Here is a 20445-nt window from a genome sequence, read left to right as displayed (position 1 = left end):
CACACAGACACACACACACACACACACAGAGACACACACAGACACACACACACACACAGAGACACACACACACAGACACAAACACACACACACACACAGACACACAGACACACACAGACACACAGACACACAGACACACACACACACACACACACACACACACACACACAGACACACACAGAGACACACACACACAGACACACACAGACACACACAGACACACAGACACACAGACACACACACACACACACACACACACACACACACACACACAGACACACAGACACTCACACAGAGACACACACAGACACACACACACTCACACTCCTTTCCGACCTGTTTCAGCGTCTTTAAAGCGAACATTAAAATCACTGCAGGTTTATGGTGAACACGCTGCTGCAGCTGTAAGGAAGGAGGAAAACCTCACACTCACACAGTCGTCCGACATTTATCAGGATGGACACAAACACGTTTAGTGTCCGAGTCAGGAAATATTACAAACCAAAGAACTGAATCGAAAGAACAAGCAGCTAATGTTTTGTAGGAAGCAGGAAAGGCGGCGGCGTCACAGGCTCCTCATCACGTCACAACGTTGAAGAACACGCCGTGTTTTTCAGACGTGAACACGTTAAAATCAGTTCAGCTGTTTTATCACGATAAAACTACGACATCTTCGTGTTTAACGTGTGAACACAAACAGACTTTATCTGAAATCCTTCAGAACAAACCAAACAATCATCATTTCAAACAGGAAAACTGATCCCAGAACATCAGACCGATGCTCTGAGCTGATCGGATTCACGTTTGTCTTCTCTTACAGCGCACGGCTGGAAGGTGTGTGTGCGCTCACAGGTGTGAGCGTCAACACAAATTCAACTACATGAAAAAAAAAAGCAGCTGCAGAGACTCAGGGACCGAAGCTCTGAGCCGAGCTTCACTTCTTCTGTTCCTTTATTTTTCTGACTTTTCTAGAAGTTTGTTTTTTTCTGTAAAATTTATAGTTTGACTTCTAAAAGTGATTCAAATAAAAAAAAAAAAAAAAACCTGAGAACCAGAGTTTTACCTCAGTCATCGTTTCTCAGGCTCAACATCAGTTCAGTCAACTTGGAAATTTGCTCATTGATCAATCGATAAAAACTATTTTCCTCTGACAACCTGAGCAGTAACCTGATCGCCCACCTCCCTGTGTGTCCACGGACAAACCAGCTGCAGGGACGGACTCACGAGACTAACCAACGTCCCCGCGAACACGCAGAGCTCCGACTCCACGTCGCTTCATGTTTCGCCTGCTGTCCTTCGTCCGTCGCTTTAAACGACACGTGAAGCAGCCGTGTTTCCACAGGAACAGCGGCCGAGCGGCGTCTGGCTCTCGTTACTGCTTCCTCTGAACGGGCGACATATTTTCAGTCCGTACACGAGGGGCGTCCTGACGCTGTACTCGAGTCGTCCGTGTGTCTCTGTCCACTGTCTCATAAAAGAACCAAAACATTTGAAAATAAAGCACCTTATCTGTGTCTGAGGGGACAGACCTGAACGCCACCACAGCAAAGCCCTGACCTCTGACCTCTGACCTCCTACACGTCAGCAGTGAAACACCTGCAGGTGAATTCAGTTTTTTTCGTACGTGTTTGGTGTGAAAATGTTTCGCTGTTTTCACTTTAAATGTGTCTCTGGAGTTTTAAATACGAACGACGGCAAGAATTATTTTTAACGTTCAGCCTCCGGGGATCAGGGGCCGGGGGCCCGGGGCTCGGTGGCTCGGGGCCCGAGGCTCAGGGGCCGGGGTTTACGGTCCTCACCGTGTCATTACAGCTTCTCCAGGTTGTGGGAACACACACACTGAGACCTGATCACAGACTGTCAGAGACCAGTCAGTGTGTTCACATCATACAGATGATACAGTAACGGGGGGTTATAATAAAAAAAAAAATAATAATAATAATAATAATAATAAAATAAATCAAATAATGCTGGGAATAATTTCAGTTTAGTAAAAATATGTTAATGGTTCATCTCAGTGAATGTGTTTCTGATTGTTGGGTTTGTTCTCAGCCTCCTGTGTTTCCAGCCGGTGGCTCAGTGACTTCAGCTGAACGATGAACGTCCACAGGGACTGAAAAGCAAACTCATTCAACAAACAACTAAAATGCAGGAGAGGGACGTGAACGGGAACCTCAGCCGACTAAAACACAACGCAACACAACACAACACAACAAACGCACAGACACACAAATGCAAGTTTCCAGAATCTGCAACAAAACCAAAACACGAGTCTAACCCTCTGAGTGTGACGGGACTGAAACAACCACAAACTGACACACACATCGATTCAGCGCCGTCACAAATTTCACCACACGGGATTCAAACCAGCGCCACACACACACACACACCACACACTTCATTATTTGTGTGTCGGCAGAGAAAGACTCCACGGATCGACCTGCAGCCGACGCTTCATGTTTTACGCTGCAGCGTTGATGTGGGGGAGTTCGAAGGAGGACAGACGGAGGCTCAGTGTTTCTGGATGTACAGCAGACACACACACACACACACACATACACACATACACACACACACATACACACACAGACGCACACTGAGGACGATCTCCACAACAACCACACAAAACACTGACGGAGACAAAAACAGTTTTTGATATTTCTGCCCAAACGTTTGTCCTGTTTTCCATCGCTGTAAATCTCCTCTGATCTGACCTGTTCGAACTTTTCAGGGTTCTTTACGACAGAACATGAAAACCAGTAAAACCAGTAAAACCTGTGAAGATTTTTCAGACGGCTCGTTGTTCTGATTCCTCCTTTCTGTTCAGTAGCTGCTGTGTGTGTGTGATCAGAGCTTCAATAATTATTTTCAGTATTATTTAAACAGTTAAAGCTCCGGATTTAAAGAAGCGTCACAGCAGAACCGTACGAATCTTTGATCGGTGGATTCAGAAGACGTTTGGAGGACGGGATGTCCTGAGGGACGGGATGTCCTGAGGGACAGGTTTCCCTCGCTCACTCGTCATGCTCTTTATTTTATTTTATTTGTTCATCATCTATTTCTCCTGTAATTGTAACTTTTCCTTAAAATAAAAATGAAAAAACCTAAAAATAAAAACAACCTGAGTGAGAAACGGCTGGAGCTCAGCTCAGTGACTGTGAGCGACGAGCGGAGACTCAGCACCTGCTCACCGCGTTCACCTGTCTGATCGGGAAACCATCACGGATCAATAACAGGCCTGCTGCTGTTCCTGAGAGCAGGTCAGTGAACGCAGCCTCAGTCAGCGCACACACACACACACACACACACACACACACACACACACACACACGTGGTGCAGCATTAAACCATGTGTAAAGTTTTCTGTTGGAAAATAAATTTTATCTTCATTAACACTGGAAACTTTTTTAAATAATTCATGTTGTGAAGATTTTTCTGGTTTTGTCTGAAACTTTTCTCTTTATCTCCAATTTCAAACTGTTTATTAAGCTTTGATAGAAAACTCCTGTTTGATTCGGCTGATTTCAGATCAGCTAACGTCGCCTCTTTCTGCCGTCGCCGTCTTTCTCACTTCCTGTTTGTGTTTCGTGGCTCCAGCAGAAACTTTATTGGTTCATGGTGTAATTTTGATTTGTGACTAATTTCGTCTTTGACTCCGTGTTTTTCTGCATCTGAATCACGGCTCGAGTTCCTGCTGTGACACAACACACACACACGCACGCACGCACGCACACACACACACACACACACACACACACACACACACACACACACACACAACACACACACAGAAACGCCACAAATCTCCAGCTTCTCCTCAGAACCTGAACACATCACATCCTGCTCTGATTCTCATTCAAGCTTTTTCTGTGGAGTTTTTCTTCGTCTGAATCGAGACTCACATCTACAACCTCCAACCCCGAAAATACACACACACACACAGATCATCATCATCACTTCATGTAAAGCTTCAGATCCACGGCCTCTGCACTTAAAGACACTTCAGGATTCAGACTCATGCACGCTTCAGGTGTGTTTCAGGTTGTGTTGTGGTCTGAGGGTCTGAGGTCTGAGGTTCTGAGGTCTGAGGGTCTGAGGGTCTGAGGGACTGAGGGACTGAGGGACTGAGGGACTGAGGTCTGAGGGTCTGAGGGTCTGAGGTTCTGAGGTCTGAGGGTCTGAGGGTCTGAGGGTCTGAGGTCTGAGGGACTCAGGGTCTGAGGGACTCATGGTCTGAGGGTCTGAGGGTCTGAGGGTCTGAGGGACTGAGGGACTGAGGGACTGAGGTCTGAGGGTCTGAGGTCTGAGGGTCTGAGGTCTGAGGGTCTGAGGTCTGAGGGTCTGAGGTCTGAGGGTCTGAGGTCTGAGGGTCTGAGGGTCTGATGCAGATTTCAAAGTGAGATTTTGGGCTTTAATTCATCATCTTTCTGTGACTCACAGCAGAAACACAACACACACACACACTGACTGAGTGAGGCTGAAAGTTTCACCGTCATTCATCCGTCCACTTCCTCACAATGAAACCAACACAACACAAACGTCCAGCTACAGCTACAGAACATCAACCGACAACAGCAGCACACAAACACGCCCACGGCAAAAAGTGCTTAAGTAATGCAAAGCTTAAATCAGGAGCCTGATCAGGATCAGGACCAGGATCAGGATCAGGATCAGGACCAGGAGTCTGATCAGGATCAGGACCAGGATCAGGATCAGGAGCCTGATCAGGATCAGGATCAGGACCAGGATCAGGAGCCTGATCAGGCTGCAGCACACTCGCGGCTCACAGCTCACAGCTCGCTCTCTTCCTGTGTGTGACTGAGGGCTGATGATCAGCGCGGAGGTTTAACTGCTCACGGACGAAGAGCAGAGCAAACGGAGACGCTGCTCTAACATAAAGACACAGACTCACAGTCGATGTGAGACTCTCGGTGCTGAGGACACAACATGTCTCTGCTTTTCCTTCGTCCTGAGCCGACGCTCACAGGATGTTTGTCCTACAAACTCAGAGACGCTTCAGTGATTTCAGGCAGAATTTAAAAACTGTGTTTAACGTTCAGAGACACTGAAGTGTGACATCACGTCTTTTTATATGAACCTGTTCATCAGACACATCATTTAGTTTCATTCAGTTTTATTCACTGATCCATCAAAACAACTGTTCACACATTTTAAACAATTTGATTTTTATAGTTTTTATAACTAATATTTGATCAATTAGTCGATCGATGGAAAAATAACTGTCAGCGGGTTCTGATGATCAGTGAATCGATTAGTTATGATTTATAAGGAAAAATGTTTGTTTGCAGCCTCACTGTTCATGTGTCTCTGTCTCCTGTGTGGACATATTTGGACAGTAAAGTTGTTTGTGTCTCAGATGAAGTAAAACTGAGTTTTGTATTTTAATGTCTTTAAAATACAGAATTAAAAAAAAAAGGTTTTTAATCAAATTTAACTGCAAAATGCATCAAAACTCAGGCATTAAATTTCCATCCCAACTGAAGCTTCCTTAAACTGAACCTGGGCCTGTTGTTGTTTTTTTTCTTTTTTCTTTTTGTTTGTTTTGTTTGGTTTTGTTTGGTTTTGTTTTGTTTGGGGAAGCTGTAGCAGGTTTTGCTGAGACCATGAGCAGCTGTACTGAAGCCTCCGTGGACGTGGCTCCGGTCGCTGCTGCAGCTTCATCAGTGCTGACGGATTCTCTCCGCGTTCGGCGGATTTAAACCCGGGGCTGCGCTGTGAATCCCGCATTGATTTATCTGAGTGAAGCGGTCAGATTTCACTCCAGCTCACCTGTGTCTCCCCGAGAGACGCACTCCAGCAATTTGGACTCTTCTCATTATTAACGCCATAATTTAGCAGAAAACTCTGAGGTTTCAAGACAAAGGAGAATTATGTGACTTTTAAAAACTCTGAAATTACAATTTTTATTTTAAACTGCACACTGAGCCTATTTAACTATCTGTAAAATGGTCATTCATATTTACAGGCGCTTCTAGTTTTGAAATTAATATTTCTCAAATTATGTGAAGCTTTAAATTAATAAAATAATAATAATAAAATTAAGCAGTGGAATCGATGTTTCTGTGAAGCTCCGCGGGTCTGATCAAACATGGAGGTTTAATTTAATTTAATTTTATTTAATTTTATTTTATTTTATTTTATTTAATTTTAATCATGCACATGAAAAACAACTTTTAAATTTAACCTGTGACTCAGGTACATTTTGCTGCGTTTCACCCACGAGTTGGTTCAATAATAAAACGGAGCTGAACGGCTGAGGAGCCTGAGGAGCCTGAGCGTCGCATCAGCTCCGTTCACTGATAATTTCTCTGTTTTCTGAATAAACTTTAAATATTCTCCAGGAATGTCCGAGCACGAGCAGCGGCTGCAGCCTCGCGCTGCTCCCGCCGCCTCTCTGCGCGCGGCGTGTCGGTGCAGCACCAAACCGCGCGTCGCATTTGTTTAAATGAATAACCGGAGCCGCGGTGTGTGAGAACTAAACCGTATTTTAAGTTGCGCTCTGCTCCGTGGAGACTCGGGGGGAGCGGGGCAGTCATTCGGCGCCGGTCTCCGCTCGCACCGGGCAGCGGATGAACCCGGATCTGCCGCAGAGGTGGAGACGGACGGTGTGAGGGGGCCGCGGCTCAGCGCTGAAGCCATCACCCCGCTGCCGGTTTAACACGCGCTCATATGTTTTTGCTTTTATTTTTCTGACTTATTATCTGAAACACTTGACTTTTAAATCTGTGTTCACAGTAAACCAGAGGCGCGCGCTCTCTGACAGTTCGGAGTGAAAGTTTCGCAGCTCGAGCTCTGCAGCTGTTTCTGTGCGTGTCACTCATTTTAGTTCCGGATAAACTGTTCGTCCTCTCGGTTCGGTTCGGTTTGTCTGCTTTGACTCGGATAAAGTGACAGAGCTGTGACCGCAGCAGCAGCAGCAGCAAACATGTGGCTGCATTAAACTTTGGCTCGGCTTGTGTTCTACTCTCTGCAGACTGACCCGGACCCTCCGTGTTTGTCACACACGGATCCTGCAGGATGCAAACACGCTGGAGTTTTTCTAACTGTGGCGTTCATCAGTCGGCTGGCACCGGAGAGCGCACAGATGAAAAGTTGCATGGTTTGGTGATGTTTTTACCTCTGGGCCGCTGTGTTGGCGTCCAAAATCCCTGCGCCCTGCATCCAGGAGCGGACCGGGGTCATGCCGGTGGGGAGCGGCTCCTCCTTCATGGTCAGGGCCCCCCGGGGGAGGCTGTCCTGGATGGAGAACATCAAAGTGTCCTTCTGGGAGCTTTGCCTTCACCAGAAACAAGAAAGAAGAAGAAGAATAATCCTCCCTGTACCAGCCACTCAAAGAAGCCAAAGGACCACCTGGATTAAGGTGGAGAAAAAGAGGAGCGATGAGGAGGAGGAAGGAGGGGAGGAGGAGGGGTGGGGGACACACGAGCGAGCTTCCCCAAAGTACCGGGTCCTGATCCAGAGTAGAGCCCCGGATCCCTCTGGGTTTCTTCGGGGTTGTTTTAGATCCCAGCCCCGGCTCGCAGCAGCCCGGGCTTTACAGCGGCGTCTCTGTGAAGTTAAAAGAGGGCGGAGAGAGGAGCGGAGAGCGGGGACAGCATCTCAGAGGAGCCGGGAGAGAGACGGAGGAGAATCAGCCGGGATCCGGAGAGCCTGACGCCGGGAGAATGGAGCGGGAGAGCCGGGGATCAGAGGGATGCGAGCAGCCGCGGATTGTGGAAAAATGAAAAGTGGGATAAAAAAACAAGCCACTGCTTCAAAAAGGAGTAAAATGAAATGATTAGCAAACAAGAGGGAGGGACGGACCGTGGAAGGCTGCGGCTCCCGGGGGAAAAGGGGGATTGGGCAGCGAGAAATCTCATCCCCTCCCTCCCCGGCTCTTTATGGCTCCTCTGTCCCGGCGGAGAGCTCCTTCTCCCGGGGTCCGGGGCTCTGGAGCTCCCGGGGGACCGGCGTGGACCAGGAGGGGGCGGGGACACGACCAAATAAGGGCATCTCATTTGAATACTGGTCGCACCTCTGGCGTCCGATTGGCCCAATTCGCGCGTTGCGTCATTGTTTTTTCAAAGCTCACGCCAAATAAGGGTTTCCGCGTGTTCGACCGCGCACACTGTAAAAAATGATGTTTAAATTTCAGTTTGAAAGTGGATTTAAAAAAACACAGGAGAGATTAGAGTTAATGAGATAAACAGAGCTGAAGGTGCAAACACGCGGAGGCCGTTTGAAACGCGAGATTTCACGGGTGGAGGTGAAGGACTCCGCTGCCCGCTGCTCGCTCACTGCTCTGGAAACGTGTCTGTAACCCGCAGCATGTGAAGGAATCTGTTGATGCGCTGGTTAAAATAAAAAATCACTTCACTCCGACACCACAGTTACATGTCACCTCTGAGGCGGCTGCAGCACACCGACAGCTTCTGTCACTGCTGCTGAAGAAATGAGTTTTACTGTGTGTGTGTGTGTGTGTGTGTGTGTGTGTGTGTGTGTGTGTGTGTGTGTGTGTGTCTGTGTGTGTGACACGCTGCAGCAGCAGCAGACACAGAAGGTTCACTCTCCTTTATCCAAACCTTCAGCGCGGCCCCGCGCACTGGAAACGGCTCCACATTTATTTCTGTGGATACGAGACCGTAATACTGAACCTCATCAGTAACACAAATCTGTATTCACTTCCTCCAACCTCACAGACTCCTCCAGATTTTGGGGGATTAACTGGTTTCATGTGGAATAATCTCCTCTGTCATCCCGCGTTCAGACTGACTGACACGGGCGGCGCGAAAATTTGGCACCAATTTGCGCTTTTTTAAAAAAAACTAAAAACACAAACGCACGGACATATGGCGCTGTCTTTCTCACACACACACACACACACACACACACGAGGAGGGAAATCCGCTAATCAGCCGTGTTTTAATACAAGTGTTTTATTTCACTGCTGTAAAATGTGTCTTTAATTTCAGATTTAGATTAAACTGAACCGGTTTGACGCGTCGATCAATATTATTATTTATAATAATAATAATAATAATAATAATAATAATAATAATAATAATAATAATAATCCCGTCCTGCTGTTTTTTGGGGCTCTGACATCTCCAGCAGTCATTTTGTTCATTTGCAGTGCGCGAGCTGAATTCCTCTAATTAAGCAAAAACTCCAGAGCAGCGCTGATTAAATATTTATCCTCCTTTAGCCCGCTGCCTTCCTCCAGGGAAACAGAAACGTCTGGAAAGCCTGGAAAAATATTTCTGCGCGGGGAAAGAAAAAGTCAATGAGACGCTGCAAACATGTTGGTGATGAAGAGGAAGCTGATGAGGATGAGGATGAGGACGGGCCGGATTAAAAAGCAGACTGCAACAGGCTCCTCTGTCCGTCTTATAAAAATAATAATTAGAATATAATTTTAATAATTATCCTGTAATAATGCGCTTTAAGAATTTACATTTATAATAAATATAATTACACTTCTGTGTTAATAAAACTAATAAAATAAAAACAAATAAACGGAACAAAAAAAAAATGGCGTTACGTTTGTTATAATAACCGTTTTATTTTCTGTGCCAGGCTCCACGCGCCACGGTGCAGCTTGTGTTTAACAACCAGACGCATCATTTTCTTTTTCCGAACCTGTTTGATCTGATGTGACTTCGCTGAATTCTGTTTAGCTGTTTCCTGATTTCAGCTTCTGGAAAATCTGAACGTCCAAAACTCCAGTTCCCAGTTACTGATAATGTTACAGCATCACTATTAGAGCCCTTGAAACCTTCCCTAGAACCTGGAATATGTTCCACAAATCCTGGAACCCACCTGGAAACACCTTAAGAACTCCAGGAGCTCGCTCACATTCCCTTACATGTGTCTTAAGATCTTAGATCCTCTGGGGCCACTTCAAAATTACCCAGTCATTCCTTGAAATTCCATGGAGGGACCTAAAAACCCCTGGAACTGCCTGAAGTACACCTGGAAGCTCCTGGAATGGCAGAACACCCTGAAGATCCCCTCTGCAAATCCTTTAAGAACGACTGGAACCTCCTCTGACGCTCATGGAAACAAGAAAAGAGCACTTTGAAATGCCTCTAAAGGGGCCTTGAATCTCCTCTACATGCCCCGGAGGCCCTTAAAAAAATACCAGAACCTTCCTTACAACTCCCCAGATCTCTGCCAGACTCCTCAAAACACCTAGAATTAACTTCACCTGCAGACTCGGACAAATTATCAGAACCTTCATTAGAACACCTGAAATCTCCTCCCCCTGGAACCTACACTGGAACCCGCTGCAGAACACCATAACCCCCTCCTTAAATCTGGTACTGACTCCTGGAACTTTCTCTGACGCCCGTGGAACCCAAGGCGTGCCTCAGAGACGCTGCTGGACCTCCGTTAGTTCTCCTGGAACTCCGTGAATATTAGCAGAACTTCTCTTAGAACTCCCAAAATCATTTCCAAATTCCTCGGCACCAAATAAAAACAACTAGAACCTTCCCCCAAAAAACATGACCTGCCCAAAGTACTCCTGGAACCTACTGTTAGACCCCAGAACCCCTTTGTGTACATGTCAACCGTCTTCAAACAGTCCCGGCCCCTCTGAAGGATCTGAGTGTATAAATCTCTGCACTTCCTGTTAACTTTACCTTTAAAGTGGGTCTAACACCTGAAAAAGGTTCTTTAACGTTAGCAGAACGTTGTGAAAAGGCTCTTTAAGGAACGTTAATACACAGCAGGATTACAGAAACATCTGAGGGGCCACGCTGCAGCCACCGCTCCTCGTTTAGATTTACCAGGTTTTTTTATATTTTCCACTTTATCTTAATGACTTTATTAATTCTTCTGCTCCTGTAATAAACAGGAGAATCTGTCATGTGTGAGACACAGATGGCACTTTGTTCTGTGACACTGCTGCTGAAAATAAAAGCACAGGTCAGATTTAATACCAGCTGCAGTCAGGAGCCTTGGTGTGCAGGCACAGGACGCCCCACAGTGGACAGAACCTGGTACTGCAGGTCAGAGACTCCACTGATGGACAGAGGACAGATTCTGTTTGAGCCTTTGGCAGAACCACGGTGGTATTTTAGATCGTTACGGCCACCGAGACCTAAGACATAAGCTGCAACTAACAACTATTTTTTTTGGTTAATCGATTAATCGTATCATTCACAAAACGTCGGAAACACTCGAAAACGTCCGTCACATTTTCTCTGAGTCCAGGCTGAAGTCTCCTCTGAAACCAGCGAATCTAAAAATGTTTTAATGATTAATCGATTATAGCTGTCAGCCGACTAATCGTTTCAGCTCTGCACAAACACACATAACGACATGTAAATAATACTGATACAGAAATAATAAGTGTGATGCTGAAGCAGCGATAATCAACCAGCTGAGCTGAGCCACAGACACAGGGAGAAAATTCACCAGGTCGGAAATTCATGCAGACAAAAACAACAAACAACAAACAAACAAGACACACTAATTATTTTGTTATGATTAAAACAATAAGATAAGTTTGTGAAAATTCCACAAATTTGCAAAAAACAACGTTCTTCTCTGATGAAGCATTTTTTCTCTGGATGTTTGTTAAACGACACAGATTCATCTTTAAAGTGGTGAAATCAAACAGCTGCTCGCTGTGGTTCTGTCAGCAGGAAACAGACGCTGTTTTCAGCTGTCAGTCATTAGCTGTGTCAGGCTCTGATCTGATGCTGGTAGGAAACGCACCGAGCAGGTCCGAGTCTAAACGGTGGGTTTGTTTATATTTATCGTCCAATCATTGAGTCCTGAAAATCCCCTTAAAGTCCACGAGCAGATCCTCCACTTTCCAACAAACTCTATTTGTTTCAACATTTTTATCAAATTTGTCCAAAAATGCTGCCAAACTTCTTGTTGTGGGTTTTTTTCCTCCTGGTTTTATTTCAGCCTCGGTGGCTAATTTCAGTAACCAGATGAAATATATGACTTTTTTCAAATGTAATCTCTTCATCACAGAGCACTCAGTGTAACTGTGACTGACACATTCAACACGTTCCTCTATGTTTACATTTAATTTATATAATTAAAACTCAGCATCTCAAAACTGCCTCACACACACACACACACACACACACACTCTTCCTCCCAACAGAAATGTGAAAATCCAAACAAATCCTTCTTTTTATCTTCTGATGTTGAATCAGGGCTCCGAGGATCAGAGGATCCTGGAGCCTGCAGACTTCCTGCTGGGAGGGGTCACGACCCCACTTTAACCATCTGAGGGGCATTTAACCCCACAGACGCCCCACACTCCCCTAAATATCCTAAAACACTGCTAACAGCCCCCAGACACTCAGCGCTAACCCGGCCCCCGAGTCTGTCTGTCCAAATACATCAGGCCATTACAGAGGAAAGTTCTCACACACGCGCACACACACACACACACACACACACAGCGTATACTACTACCACTACTACTACACATTTGACTACTTCTGCTCCTGCTCGTATGAGCCACAGGTCAGAGGATGAGCCGAGTTCAGCTTCAGAACCGACGCACACACACACACACACAAACACACACACACACAGACACACAAACACACACACAAACACATGCACACACACACACACACCGACACTGACACATGCTTCATTTCTATGCGAGCTTTGTGTTCACTGAATTCCACCAGGTATCAGTCGCTCCTGTGAAGGTGGAGTCTGTCACCTAGTGGACAAAACAGCACACTACACTGCTCACACACTGACTCCACCAAAGCACCTGCTTCACACACAGCATCACGACGATCACTCAGAGAACAACTGCACTCACCACTGAATATGATGTTATATCATCTGAAGCAAAGATTTAATCCACAGAGTCAGCATGTCAGACTGCTTAACACTGGACAGTTGAAGTTTCCTGATATCAGCTGTAATAACTCTGTAGTAGAACCATGTCCAGACCAGTGTTACCAGTTACATCCTGCCCTTAGAGTCTGAAAGAAGCTGAATTTTTTATTTTCAGTATCAGTTTTTAAAGGTTTTTCTACAAAGTCTTTTGGAAAACGTCCCATTAAATGTTTAACTTTACTGACATGAACAGATGTAAACTTTCAGAAAGCCTGACGCTGCCACGGATTCACTGAGCTGCGCTGTGGGCTACAACCTCAGACCCTCCGTTCAACCTTATTTAGGCATATATTTGTTTATAGTTTGGAAAACTTCGCCAGCCGAATCAGCTGTGATCGGCTCCTGTTTGCAATGAACACATCAATATTCAGACAACTACCGCTGCTTTTCTGTGACACTGAGGGAAACATAAAAACAGCAGGATTCTCAGGCAAGTTTGGCAGTTTTCCTCAGACAGATTTCCTCAGAAAGTCTAAGCCACACTCAGTCTAAGAAAACGTGCACCGTTTGTTCAGACTGCACCTGTCTGAGTTACGGCTTTGATTTCTCACAGAAACTGCACAAAAAGTTTTACAGTGTCCTACCTGGACGTCCTCCACAAGCCGTGTGTCACTTCCGCTGCTTAAACAGGTGTTTCCACGGCCTCTGGTTTCTCCTCGTTCTGCCTCAGGAATAAACAAAAGAAAAAACAACCAAAAGAAATCAATAATTTCTGCATTTCCAAAAACAAACTCAGGAAAAGGCGCGTATTCCAGTTTTCCGTGTTCCGGCGTTTGTCCGGGAAAAAAAAAGTTCGCAAACCACAAAACAAGAGTTTAAAAAAGTTTAGGTAAATTAGCGCCATCTGCTGGACTGGAGGGTGATTCACAAAGGCTTGCCCCTGTCAAACGTGTGACTGTAGGTGGCGCTGTGACATGGCCGTGACTGTATGTAAGTGGCTGCTGATGTTTCTCCGTCTTTAAAACAGGTGGAATAGAAGCAGAGTTACAGCCTCTGATGACCTGTGACAGAAACCTTCATTGCTCGATGCTTCTGATGATCCCTGATTTTTATTTATGTTAATCAGTTTTCAAACGTAGGCAAGAGAAATCCCAAGAAACTTATAGCTACAGGCCAAGAAAAGACTGAATACTGTATGACTTTTTTTAATGAAATACTGAAAAATATTATTTAGAGCATGTTGATTGTTTAGTTTTGTTTCTGACCAACAGTCAAAAACACAAAGGTGTTTACAATCAGAAAAACTTAAATATTCACATTTGAGGAGCTGTTACAAGTAAAGTTTTGGCATTTTAGCTAAAAAAAATAAGGATTAACCAGCTTTGAAGGATTAACCAGCTAATCCCCAGCTAACCTGGGGAAATTATAAAGCTGATATATACAGTGTGGGATGAACAGGGGCCCTATTTTAGCCCCGGGGCCCCTCAGCAGGTTAGCCCAGCCGTGCTGCCTCCATGTTGTTGGGTGTCGTTTTTCGGTGTCTTGAAACTGAGTCAGAGTGAGACCTCCCGCTCCCGGTGCTCTGACAGCTGTGTGAAACGGAAGACATTTTGAGCCGCTGCGGTCGGTCCACTCCGTTATTTGAGTGGCAGTCTGAGGTCGGGGCTGACGCGGTGGAGAGTCAGTCTCCACACTGAGCTGTACTCGGTGAAAAAGACGAGAGTAAAAAAAACGGTTGTAGTTTAGCGGCGTATGTGTAGCCCAGCTAGCTAGCTTAGCAACACAAGGCTAGCAAAGTCCTAGATGCTAGTTAGTTAGCGTCATCTAGCTGGCCTGCCCTCCTCCTCCTCCTTCTTCACCTCCTCCTCGACAGCCGGTCCCTTCACCAGACAATGGCTTTAAAACGAATTTCCAAGGTAACAGACAACCATTTGTCCACATTTGATCAGAGCTAGCTTAGCTTCCAGCTGCTGTTTGTGTGCGGTTAGCTTGTTCGCTAGCAGCGTTAGCTCGTTCTCCACAGTCGATAACACAACGTTTGACATAAAATCGCGTAATTATTGGCTGTTCCGTTGTGTGTTGTGTTTACTCGTATCAGCGGTACAGGGCAGACACCCCACCACCGCCACCTCCACCCCCCACGGCGGGTGTGTAAGGCTGCAGATCAAACAGTGGTTCAGTTGAGTGACCTGGTGTTAGCTTTAGCTTCGGGCCTTTAATATTCAATATTCCGCTTTAATTCACTCCGGTCATTGAAGTAAGTGCACTGAGCGTGAAGTTGTTCACCGACAGGCTGTTTGTCAGCTTCCTCTCAGCTGGAGCTCTTTCTGTCAGCTTCACAGCCGCTGAACTTTCACTTCTCCTTTATTATAATGTAAACGCGACCTGCTGCTGTGTGAATCCATCCCTCAGTGCTGTGGCTCAGTGTCCAGGCATGGACAGATTACAGTCACTCACAGCCTCTCTGGCCCCGGGGCCCTGACCCCCGGGCTCCTGTAGACCTGTTCAGTAATCCACACTTGGGTCCTCACACTAACATTCAGATGTAAAACTCCTCAGCGTCTGATCGAATAATAAAGCGATGACACTCAGAATGTGAACGTTTTCCTTACTGATCAATCAGCTGATTAGTTCCTCGATTATTCAGTTGTTTAGTGTCAGAACAGTAGTTAAAAATAAAAGCGCATCAGAACTTTGCAGGGCCCAGAGAGAGGGACCACTTTTAAACCACTTCATTTCTCAGAGATATTTCAGTCACCACCATAAATGTCAGAGGAGAGAGACCTCACACCTGAGACGCTGAAATCACTAACTGATCACTGCAGCTCTACGACGTATTATTACTTATTTACTGTATTGTTTTTGTTATAAATTAGTTTTTTGTTGTGTTTTCACTGTATTGTAGTTCAGTGTAAATCAGAAGTGTAACAGGGTTAAAGAGGTGTCAGACAGGTGTGTATCCACAGCAGAGTTCACTGGACAGAGCAGTGATTGGCTCCTCAGGCAGATGTACAGAAGCTGTTTTATTCCCTGGTTCACTCTCTGTGTCAGGATGTGTTTCAGTGTCTGAAAACTCCAATAACTTCCATCACTTTTTATATTTGCACAGCAGAAACTCGTTGAGGTGTAAAAGGCAGTTAATCAAATTAATTTCTGAATGAAAAACATCCCAGTATGGCAGTGTGTTCTTGTAAACCGGGGCAGCGTCTGCCCTCCCAGCTGCTTCTGTCACAGTCAGGCTCTGAATTCCTGCTCGGCCGGATCTGAAAAAGCTTCGCTGCTGCTCGTCTGTTTTCTCGCCTCCCAAACTCCGTCTAACCTGAAAGATGAGCTGTGTGTGTCACATACCGACACACACAGCCAGTTTGGCTTCAGGGAGACCTGCAGGCTGGAAATACAAACCCCTCGTCCTATAAGCAGCCATGTGTCCACCCCCCCGCCCCGTGGCTATATCCTGATCTGGCCCCTGGACTCGTCTACTCCTCAGAGTAAAAATAGAGCTGCTGCTTACACATCGATACTCACCCTTGTGTTTCAGTTTGTTTTAATGCTGCGTTCACTCAGGAGATAAAACCTGAGCTTCCCCGCTGAGCTGCTGTCCTTTCAGGCTAAAGTCTGGCCTTCAAAATAAAGGTCTGTCTCTGTAGTAATGTTAGGCTGAAGTGAAGAATTATTTTCTTATTGATCAGTCCTGTAAGCGTTTCTCCAGTCAGTCATTTGGTTTGTAAAATAGCAGTAAACCTCTACGATGACGTCTTCAGACTTCATGTTTGTCTGAAACAGTGAGCAGGAAGAGTAACAGTCCTCCTCATTCCTCCTGCAGGAGCTGACCGATCTGTCCAGGGATCCTCCGGCTCAGTGCTCGGCCGGGCCCGTCGGTGAAGACAGTGAGACCCTTTTTTGTTTTCTTTACACATTCACACACTCCACCTGCCCGGCAGTGTGTGTGTTTTAGTCCTGACACACAACATGTGCTTCATTAACCTCATTTCTCCCTTTTCTGCAGTGTTTCATTGGCAAGCTACTATTATGGGCCCTGTAAGTATCACAGTGCTGCAGCATCAGTGTTTCAGCTGGATTCATGTGATCACACACACACACACACACACACACAGGTTATCATGTCCTCTGATGTAAGAGGGTGCGTTTGTTTTATAAAACGTCAGCAGTGAACTACAGAACACCTGCTGTCACACCACGTAGAAAAATTATTAATGACAATGAATCAATTAGTGATTCATCGCTGACATGAAGTCTCTCCTGTTAAACTGTGTGTTCTGAGGAAAAGTTAACCCTGAGCCGTGAAGTGAAATCCTGTAGAATGAACGTGTTACTCTAACAGACCTGCAGTCATCAGTCACTCAGTCACTCTGTGTACATGTGTCACCTGTGCTCTGTCTGCAGCCTGACAGTCCCTACCAGGGCGGAGTATTTTTCCTGACTATTCATTTCCCTACAGATTATCCCTTCAAACCTCCCAAGGTCAGTAAAGTGCTGCTGTGTGTGTGTGTGTGTGTGTGTGTGTGTGTGTGTGTGTGTGTGCGCGTGTGTGTGCGTGTGCAGGAGGCCTCCTCAGAAACGAGTCCCTGCACAGAAAACTTCTGTTTGTGTTGATTTTTCAAGAAGCTGATTACACTTTTAAAATGCTTTGACCTTTAGTCCAACCTCAGGTGTGTTCTGGTCTGTACTGGACTCAGTCTGGACTCTGGACACTGTCTGCAGATTTAAGCCTCCTGACTCTGTGTTCAAAGTGTCTTAGGATCCTCAGCTCACTGCAGCAGCTCTCTGCTTCTTTGGATTTGGCTTTATGTTTTTTTTTTTTATGCCAAATAAAGTGTGTGAGGTGTGTGTGAGGTGTGTGAGGTGTGTGAGGTGTGTGAGGTGTGTGTGAGGTGTGTGTGAGGTGTGTGAGGTGTGTGAGGTGTGTGTGAGGTGTGTGTGAGGTGTGTATCCAGTCTGTACCTGTGGTTCAGTGTCTCCTCTGCCGGTTGTGACGGATCAGCACAGCGTTGGACGTGTTGAATGATGAGCGCTGCTCTGATGTGTTCGGCTGATTCACAGTGTTTCTCCTCCTCCTCCTGTCAGGTCGCCTTCACAACCAGAATTTATCACCCAAATATTAACAGTAATGGCAGCATCTGCTTGGATATATTGAGATCACAGTGGTCTCCAGCATTAACTATCTCTAAAGGTAAGAAGCGTCCTGTAGATGATGTAGTGAGATCTTTGAGTCTGAACTCAAGTTTACAACAGGTGTAAAAAATAAAAGGTGTCACATCAGTTAGTTAAAGGTGGATATTCTGCAGAGACGTCGGACGCTGAGACACACTGACCTTCTGTTTCCTCTCCACAGTCCTTTTGTCCATTTGTTCTCTGTTATGTGACCCAAACCCCGACGACCCGCTAGTGCCAGAGATCGCCCGCATCTACAAGACAGACCCTGTTAGGTGAGTTCACACCTGTACAACAGAACACCACCCTGTTACCTGAGCTTACCTGAGTTTATGGTCAAAGCTACATCATAAAAAACAAACCAACAGTTCATGAACAGAGACAGACTCAGAGACAGAGGACAGAGACGGACAGGAGTCTGACGTCACTCAGAGGCAGGACTGTGAGGAAGTCTGTTGTCTCCCAGATCAGCTGTGGTTTAGTTCCTGAAGGTCCAGACGGTCACTGGAGCCGGTTCAGGTGAAACCAGAGTTCAGCTCCTGTGCAGAGAGGAAAATATATAAGATGCTAATTTCTGAACAGATTTCTGAAGATAAATGTTTGAGATGAAGTATAAATAAACCTTCGTCGTCCCTCCTCTTCACTGACGAGCTCTGACCGAGGTCTGGGCTCAAATCGTAGACCGCCTGTAAACCAGATCTCCTCTGGAGCTGGGACTGAAGCAGAGACATGAAAACGTGAGTGTGGAGGTTTGTAACCCAGGTGTCCTGCTCGTTGGTCTCAGGTATAACAGACTAGCCAGGGAGTGGACAGAGAAGTATGCCATGCTGTGAGGGTAAGAGCTGCTGCTGAAGGCCTCCATCAGGACCATGGTGTGCCAGACTTGAAGCACGTTGATGCAAAGCATGGCTCCAGAGACAAACTCCTGCATGCAGCACCGTGAACACTCATCTGAGCCGAGTTCCTCAGGCAGAGCAAAGACCTGCAGACTAACGGCTTCGTCACGTCTGCTCTTGTCTCTAAAGTATTTTGTTAAGCAGTAACTAGAAGAGTCCGCTCAGCTGATGGAAGTCTCTTTATGAACCTTTAACGATCCCACAGAGAGCAGAGCTTTAATCAGCTGTCATCAGTCACAGAGCAGAAATCTGACCATTTCAGTTTCTCTCTGTTCACGTCTTTTTAAGGTGGAATGAAAAATCTACAATAAATGACAGCTGGGCTCTTATTTTGGCAGGTCAGCCCATCCTTTGTGTCAGTAAAGAGGAAGTGAAGTTAACAACTGATCTGTGAACAGTGTGAGCGTCAGTGATTCAGAGCACAGACACATGTTAATGAGGCAGACCACTGCTGTGATTGTGTTGTCTGGAGGTTGTGTTAGGACAGTGTGTGTCTCTGCAGTCCTGTGTGTGTGTGTGTGTGTGCGTGCGTGCGTGCGTGTGTGTGTTCAGGCATGGCATCGTCCCTCCAGTGTGTTATCGACCTCATGGTCCTGACTTGTGTGTTTTTATTTCTGCAGGTACAACAAGACAGCTCAGGACTGGACTCAGAAATACGCCATGTGATCCACCTCCTCCTCACTCACTGCTGGAATAACCCCCCACCCCACCCCCCCTCCTCTCCTCCCCTCCCCCTACACCCCCACATCAGACAATAACAGCAATTTGTTCACATTATTTTGTCCCGTCATCAGTTTTAATGCTTTTAACTCCTTTCTTCGTCCTTTTCTCTGCTTTCTGAAAAACGAGTGAAGGGCTGAGGACTCCGAGCTGTGAATGTGCCAACTGCAAAACAAAAACCACAGAGTGGACTCTGTAAATCCCTCTGAAGAGAGAGACCTGTTACAGTGAATGAGGCTGCAGGAGAAGATGAATATATAATAATAATTTAATGCATGTCAGTGATTGGTTCATGTGCTGCTGAGAACAGATTTGTCCACTTAAAAAAAAAAAAAAAAAGCTTTTTTGGGTTTTTCTGTTGTTGTGTTTTTTTGTTTTGAGGTTTTGTTCTTAGAGAAGAGCCATTAGTTCATCCATCACCACAACACTGTTCTCCTCTTTTTGCACTGAAGATGAAACTCAAAGCTCTCAGCGGCTGATTGATCAACTAATAGCTCTGTGATGTTTTTTCTCAATAAAGTTGAACAAATTGCAGGTTTGTGTTGCACTGTTGTTGTTTTCTCGTGTCCTGTTTGTTGTTGATGGCGATTTGGTCCCAAACATGTTGATGAAATTTATTTCACTTACCTCGTGGTGCTGACTTCCTCCTGGGAAACCTGGAAAAGACCAGGGAACATGGAGACTGTTTCACACCTGGAGAATGAGAGAAAGGTACATCAACACAAGATTCAACTTACTCTGCTCTATTCTGGAACTCTCAGCTCATGGTCTTCCTCCACAGATGAATTTACTCAGTTGCCATGGAGATTAAAAAATAAACAGAACTTGA

The 20445-nt window shown here is 45.8% G+C and overlaps 2 protein-coding genes across 5 annotated transcripts in view; one reads left to right on the top strand and one right to left on the bottom strand.

Moving 5' to 3' along the window:
- The window catches only part of LOC121188826 (transcription factor COE3-like), a 110903-nt gene extending 103104 nt beyond the window's left edge, over positions 1 to 7799 (bottom strand). For 2 of the 3 annotated variants that reach the window (XM_041048743.1, XM_041048745.1), the window contains exon 1: positions 7139 to 7798. In XM_041048743.1, coding sequence (XP_040904677.1) covers positions 7139 to 7272 — 134 coding nt within the window. In that variant the 5' untranslated portion in view covers positions 7273 to 7798. Of the gene's footprint in view, positions 1 to 7138 lie in introns of all 3 variants that reach the window. The other variant, XM_041048744.1, reaches the window with a different exon arrangement.
- A 6587-nt stretch (positions 7800 to 14386) lies between these two features.
- LOC121188827 (ubiquitin-conjugating enzyme E2 2-like) lies at positions 14387 to 20150 on the top strand. Of its 2 annotated transcripts, XM_041048746.1 has the most exons (8): positions 14387 to 14744; positions 16652 to 16715; positions 16835 to 16866; positions 17233 to 17310; positions 17914 to 18019; positions 18182 to 18275; positions 18785 to 18835; positions 19517 to 20150. In XM_041048746.1, exons 1-7 carry the CDS (start codon positions 14721 to 14723, stop codon positions 18831 to 18833), a joined length of 447 nt encoding a protein of 148 aa, XP_040904680.1. In that variant the 5' UTR covers positions 14387 to 14720; the 3' UTR covers positions 18834 to 18835; positions 19517 to 20150. The 2 variants fall into 2 exon arrangements, with proteins under 2 accessions (XP_040904680.1, XP_040904681.1); XM_041048747.1 differs by lacking the exon at positions 18785 to 18835 and having other exon boundaries at positions 14389 to 14744.
- The last annotated feature ends 295 nt before the right edge of the window (positions 20151 to 20445 follow it).

The sequence above is a fragment of the Toxotes jaculatrix genome, chromosome 10 (assembly GCF_017976425.1).
Source record: "Toxotes jaculatrix isolate fToxJac2 chromosome 10, fToxJac2.pri, whole genome shotgun sequence".
NCBI classification, from domain to species: domain Eukaryota; kingdom Metazoa; phylum Chordata; class Actinopteri; family Toxotidae; genus Toxotes; species Toxotes jaculatrix.
The sequence above is the reverse complement of the archived record's forward strand: the minus strand, read 5'-3'. Positions and strand labels throughout refer to the sequence as shown.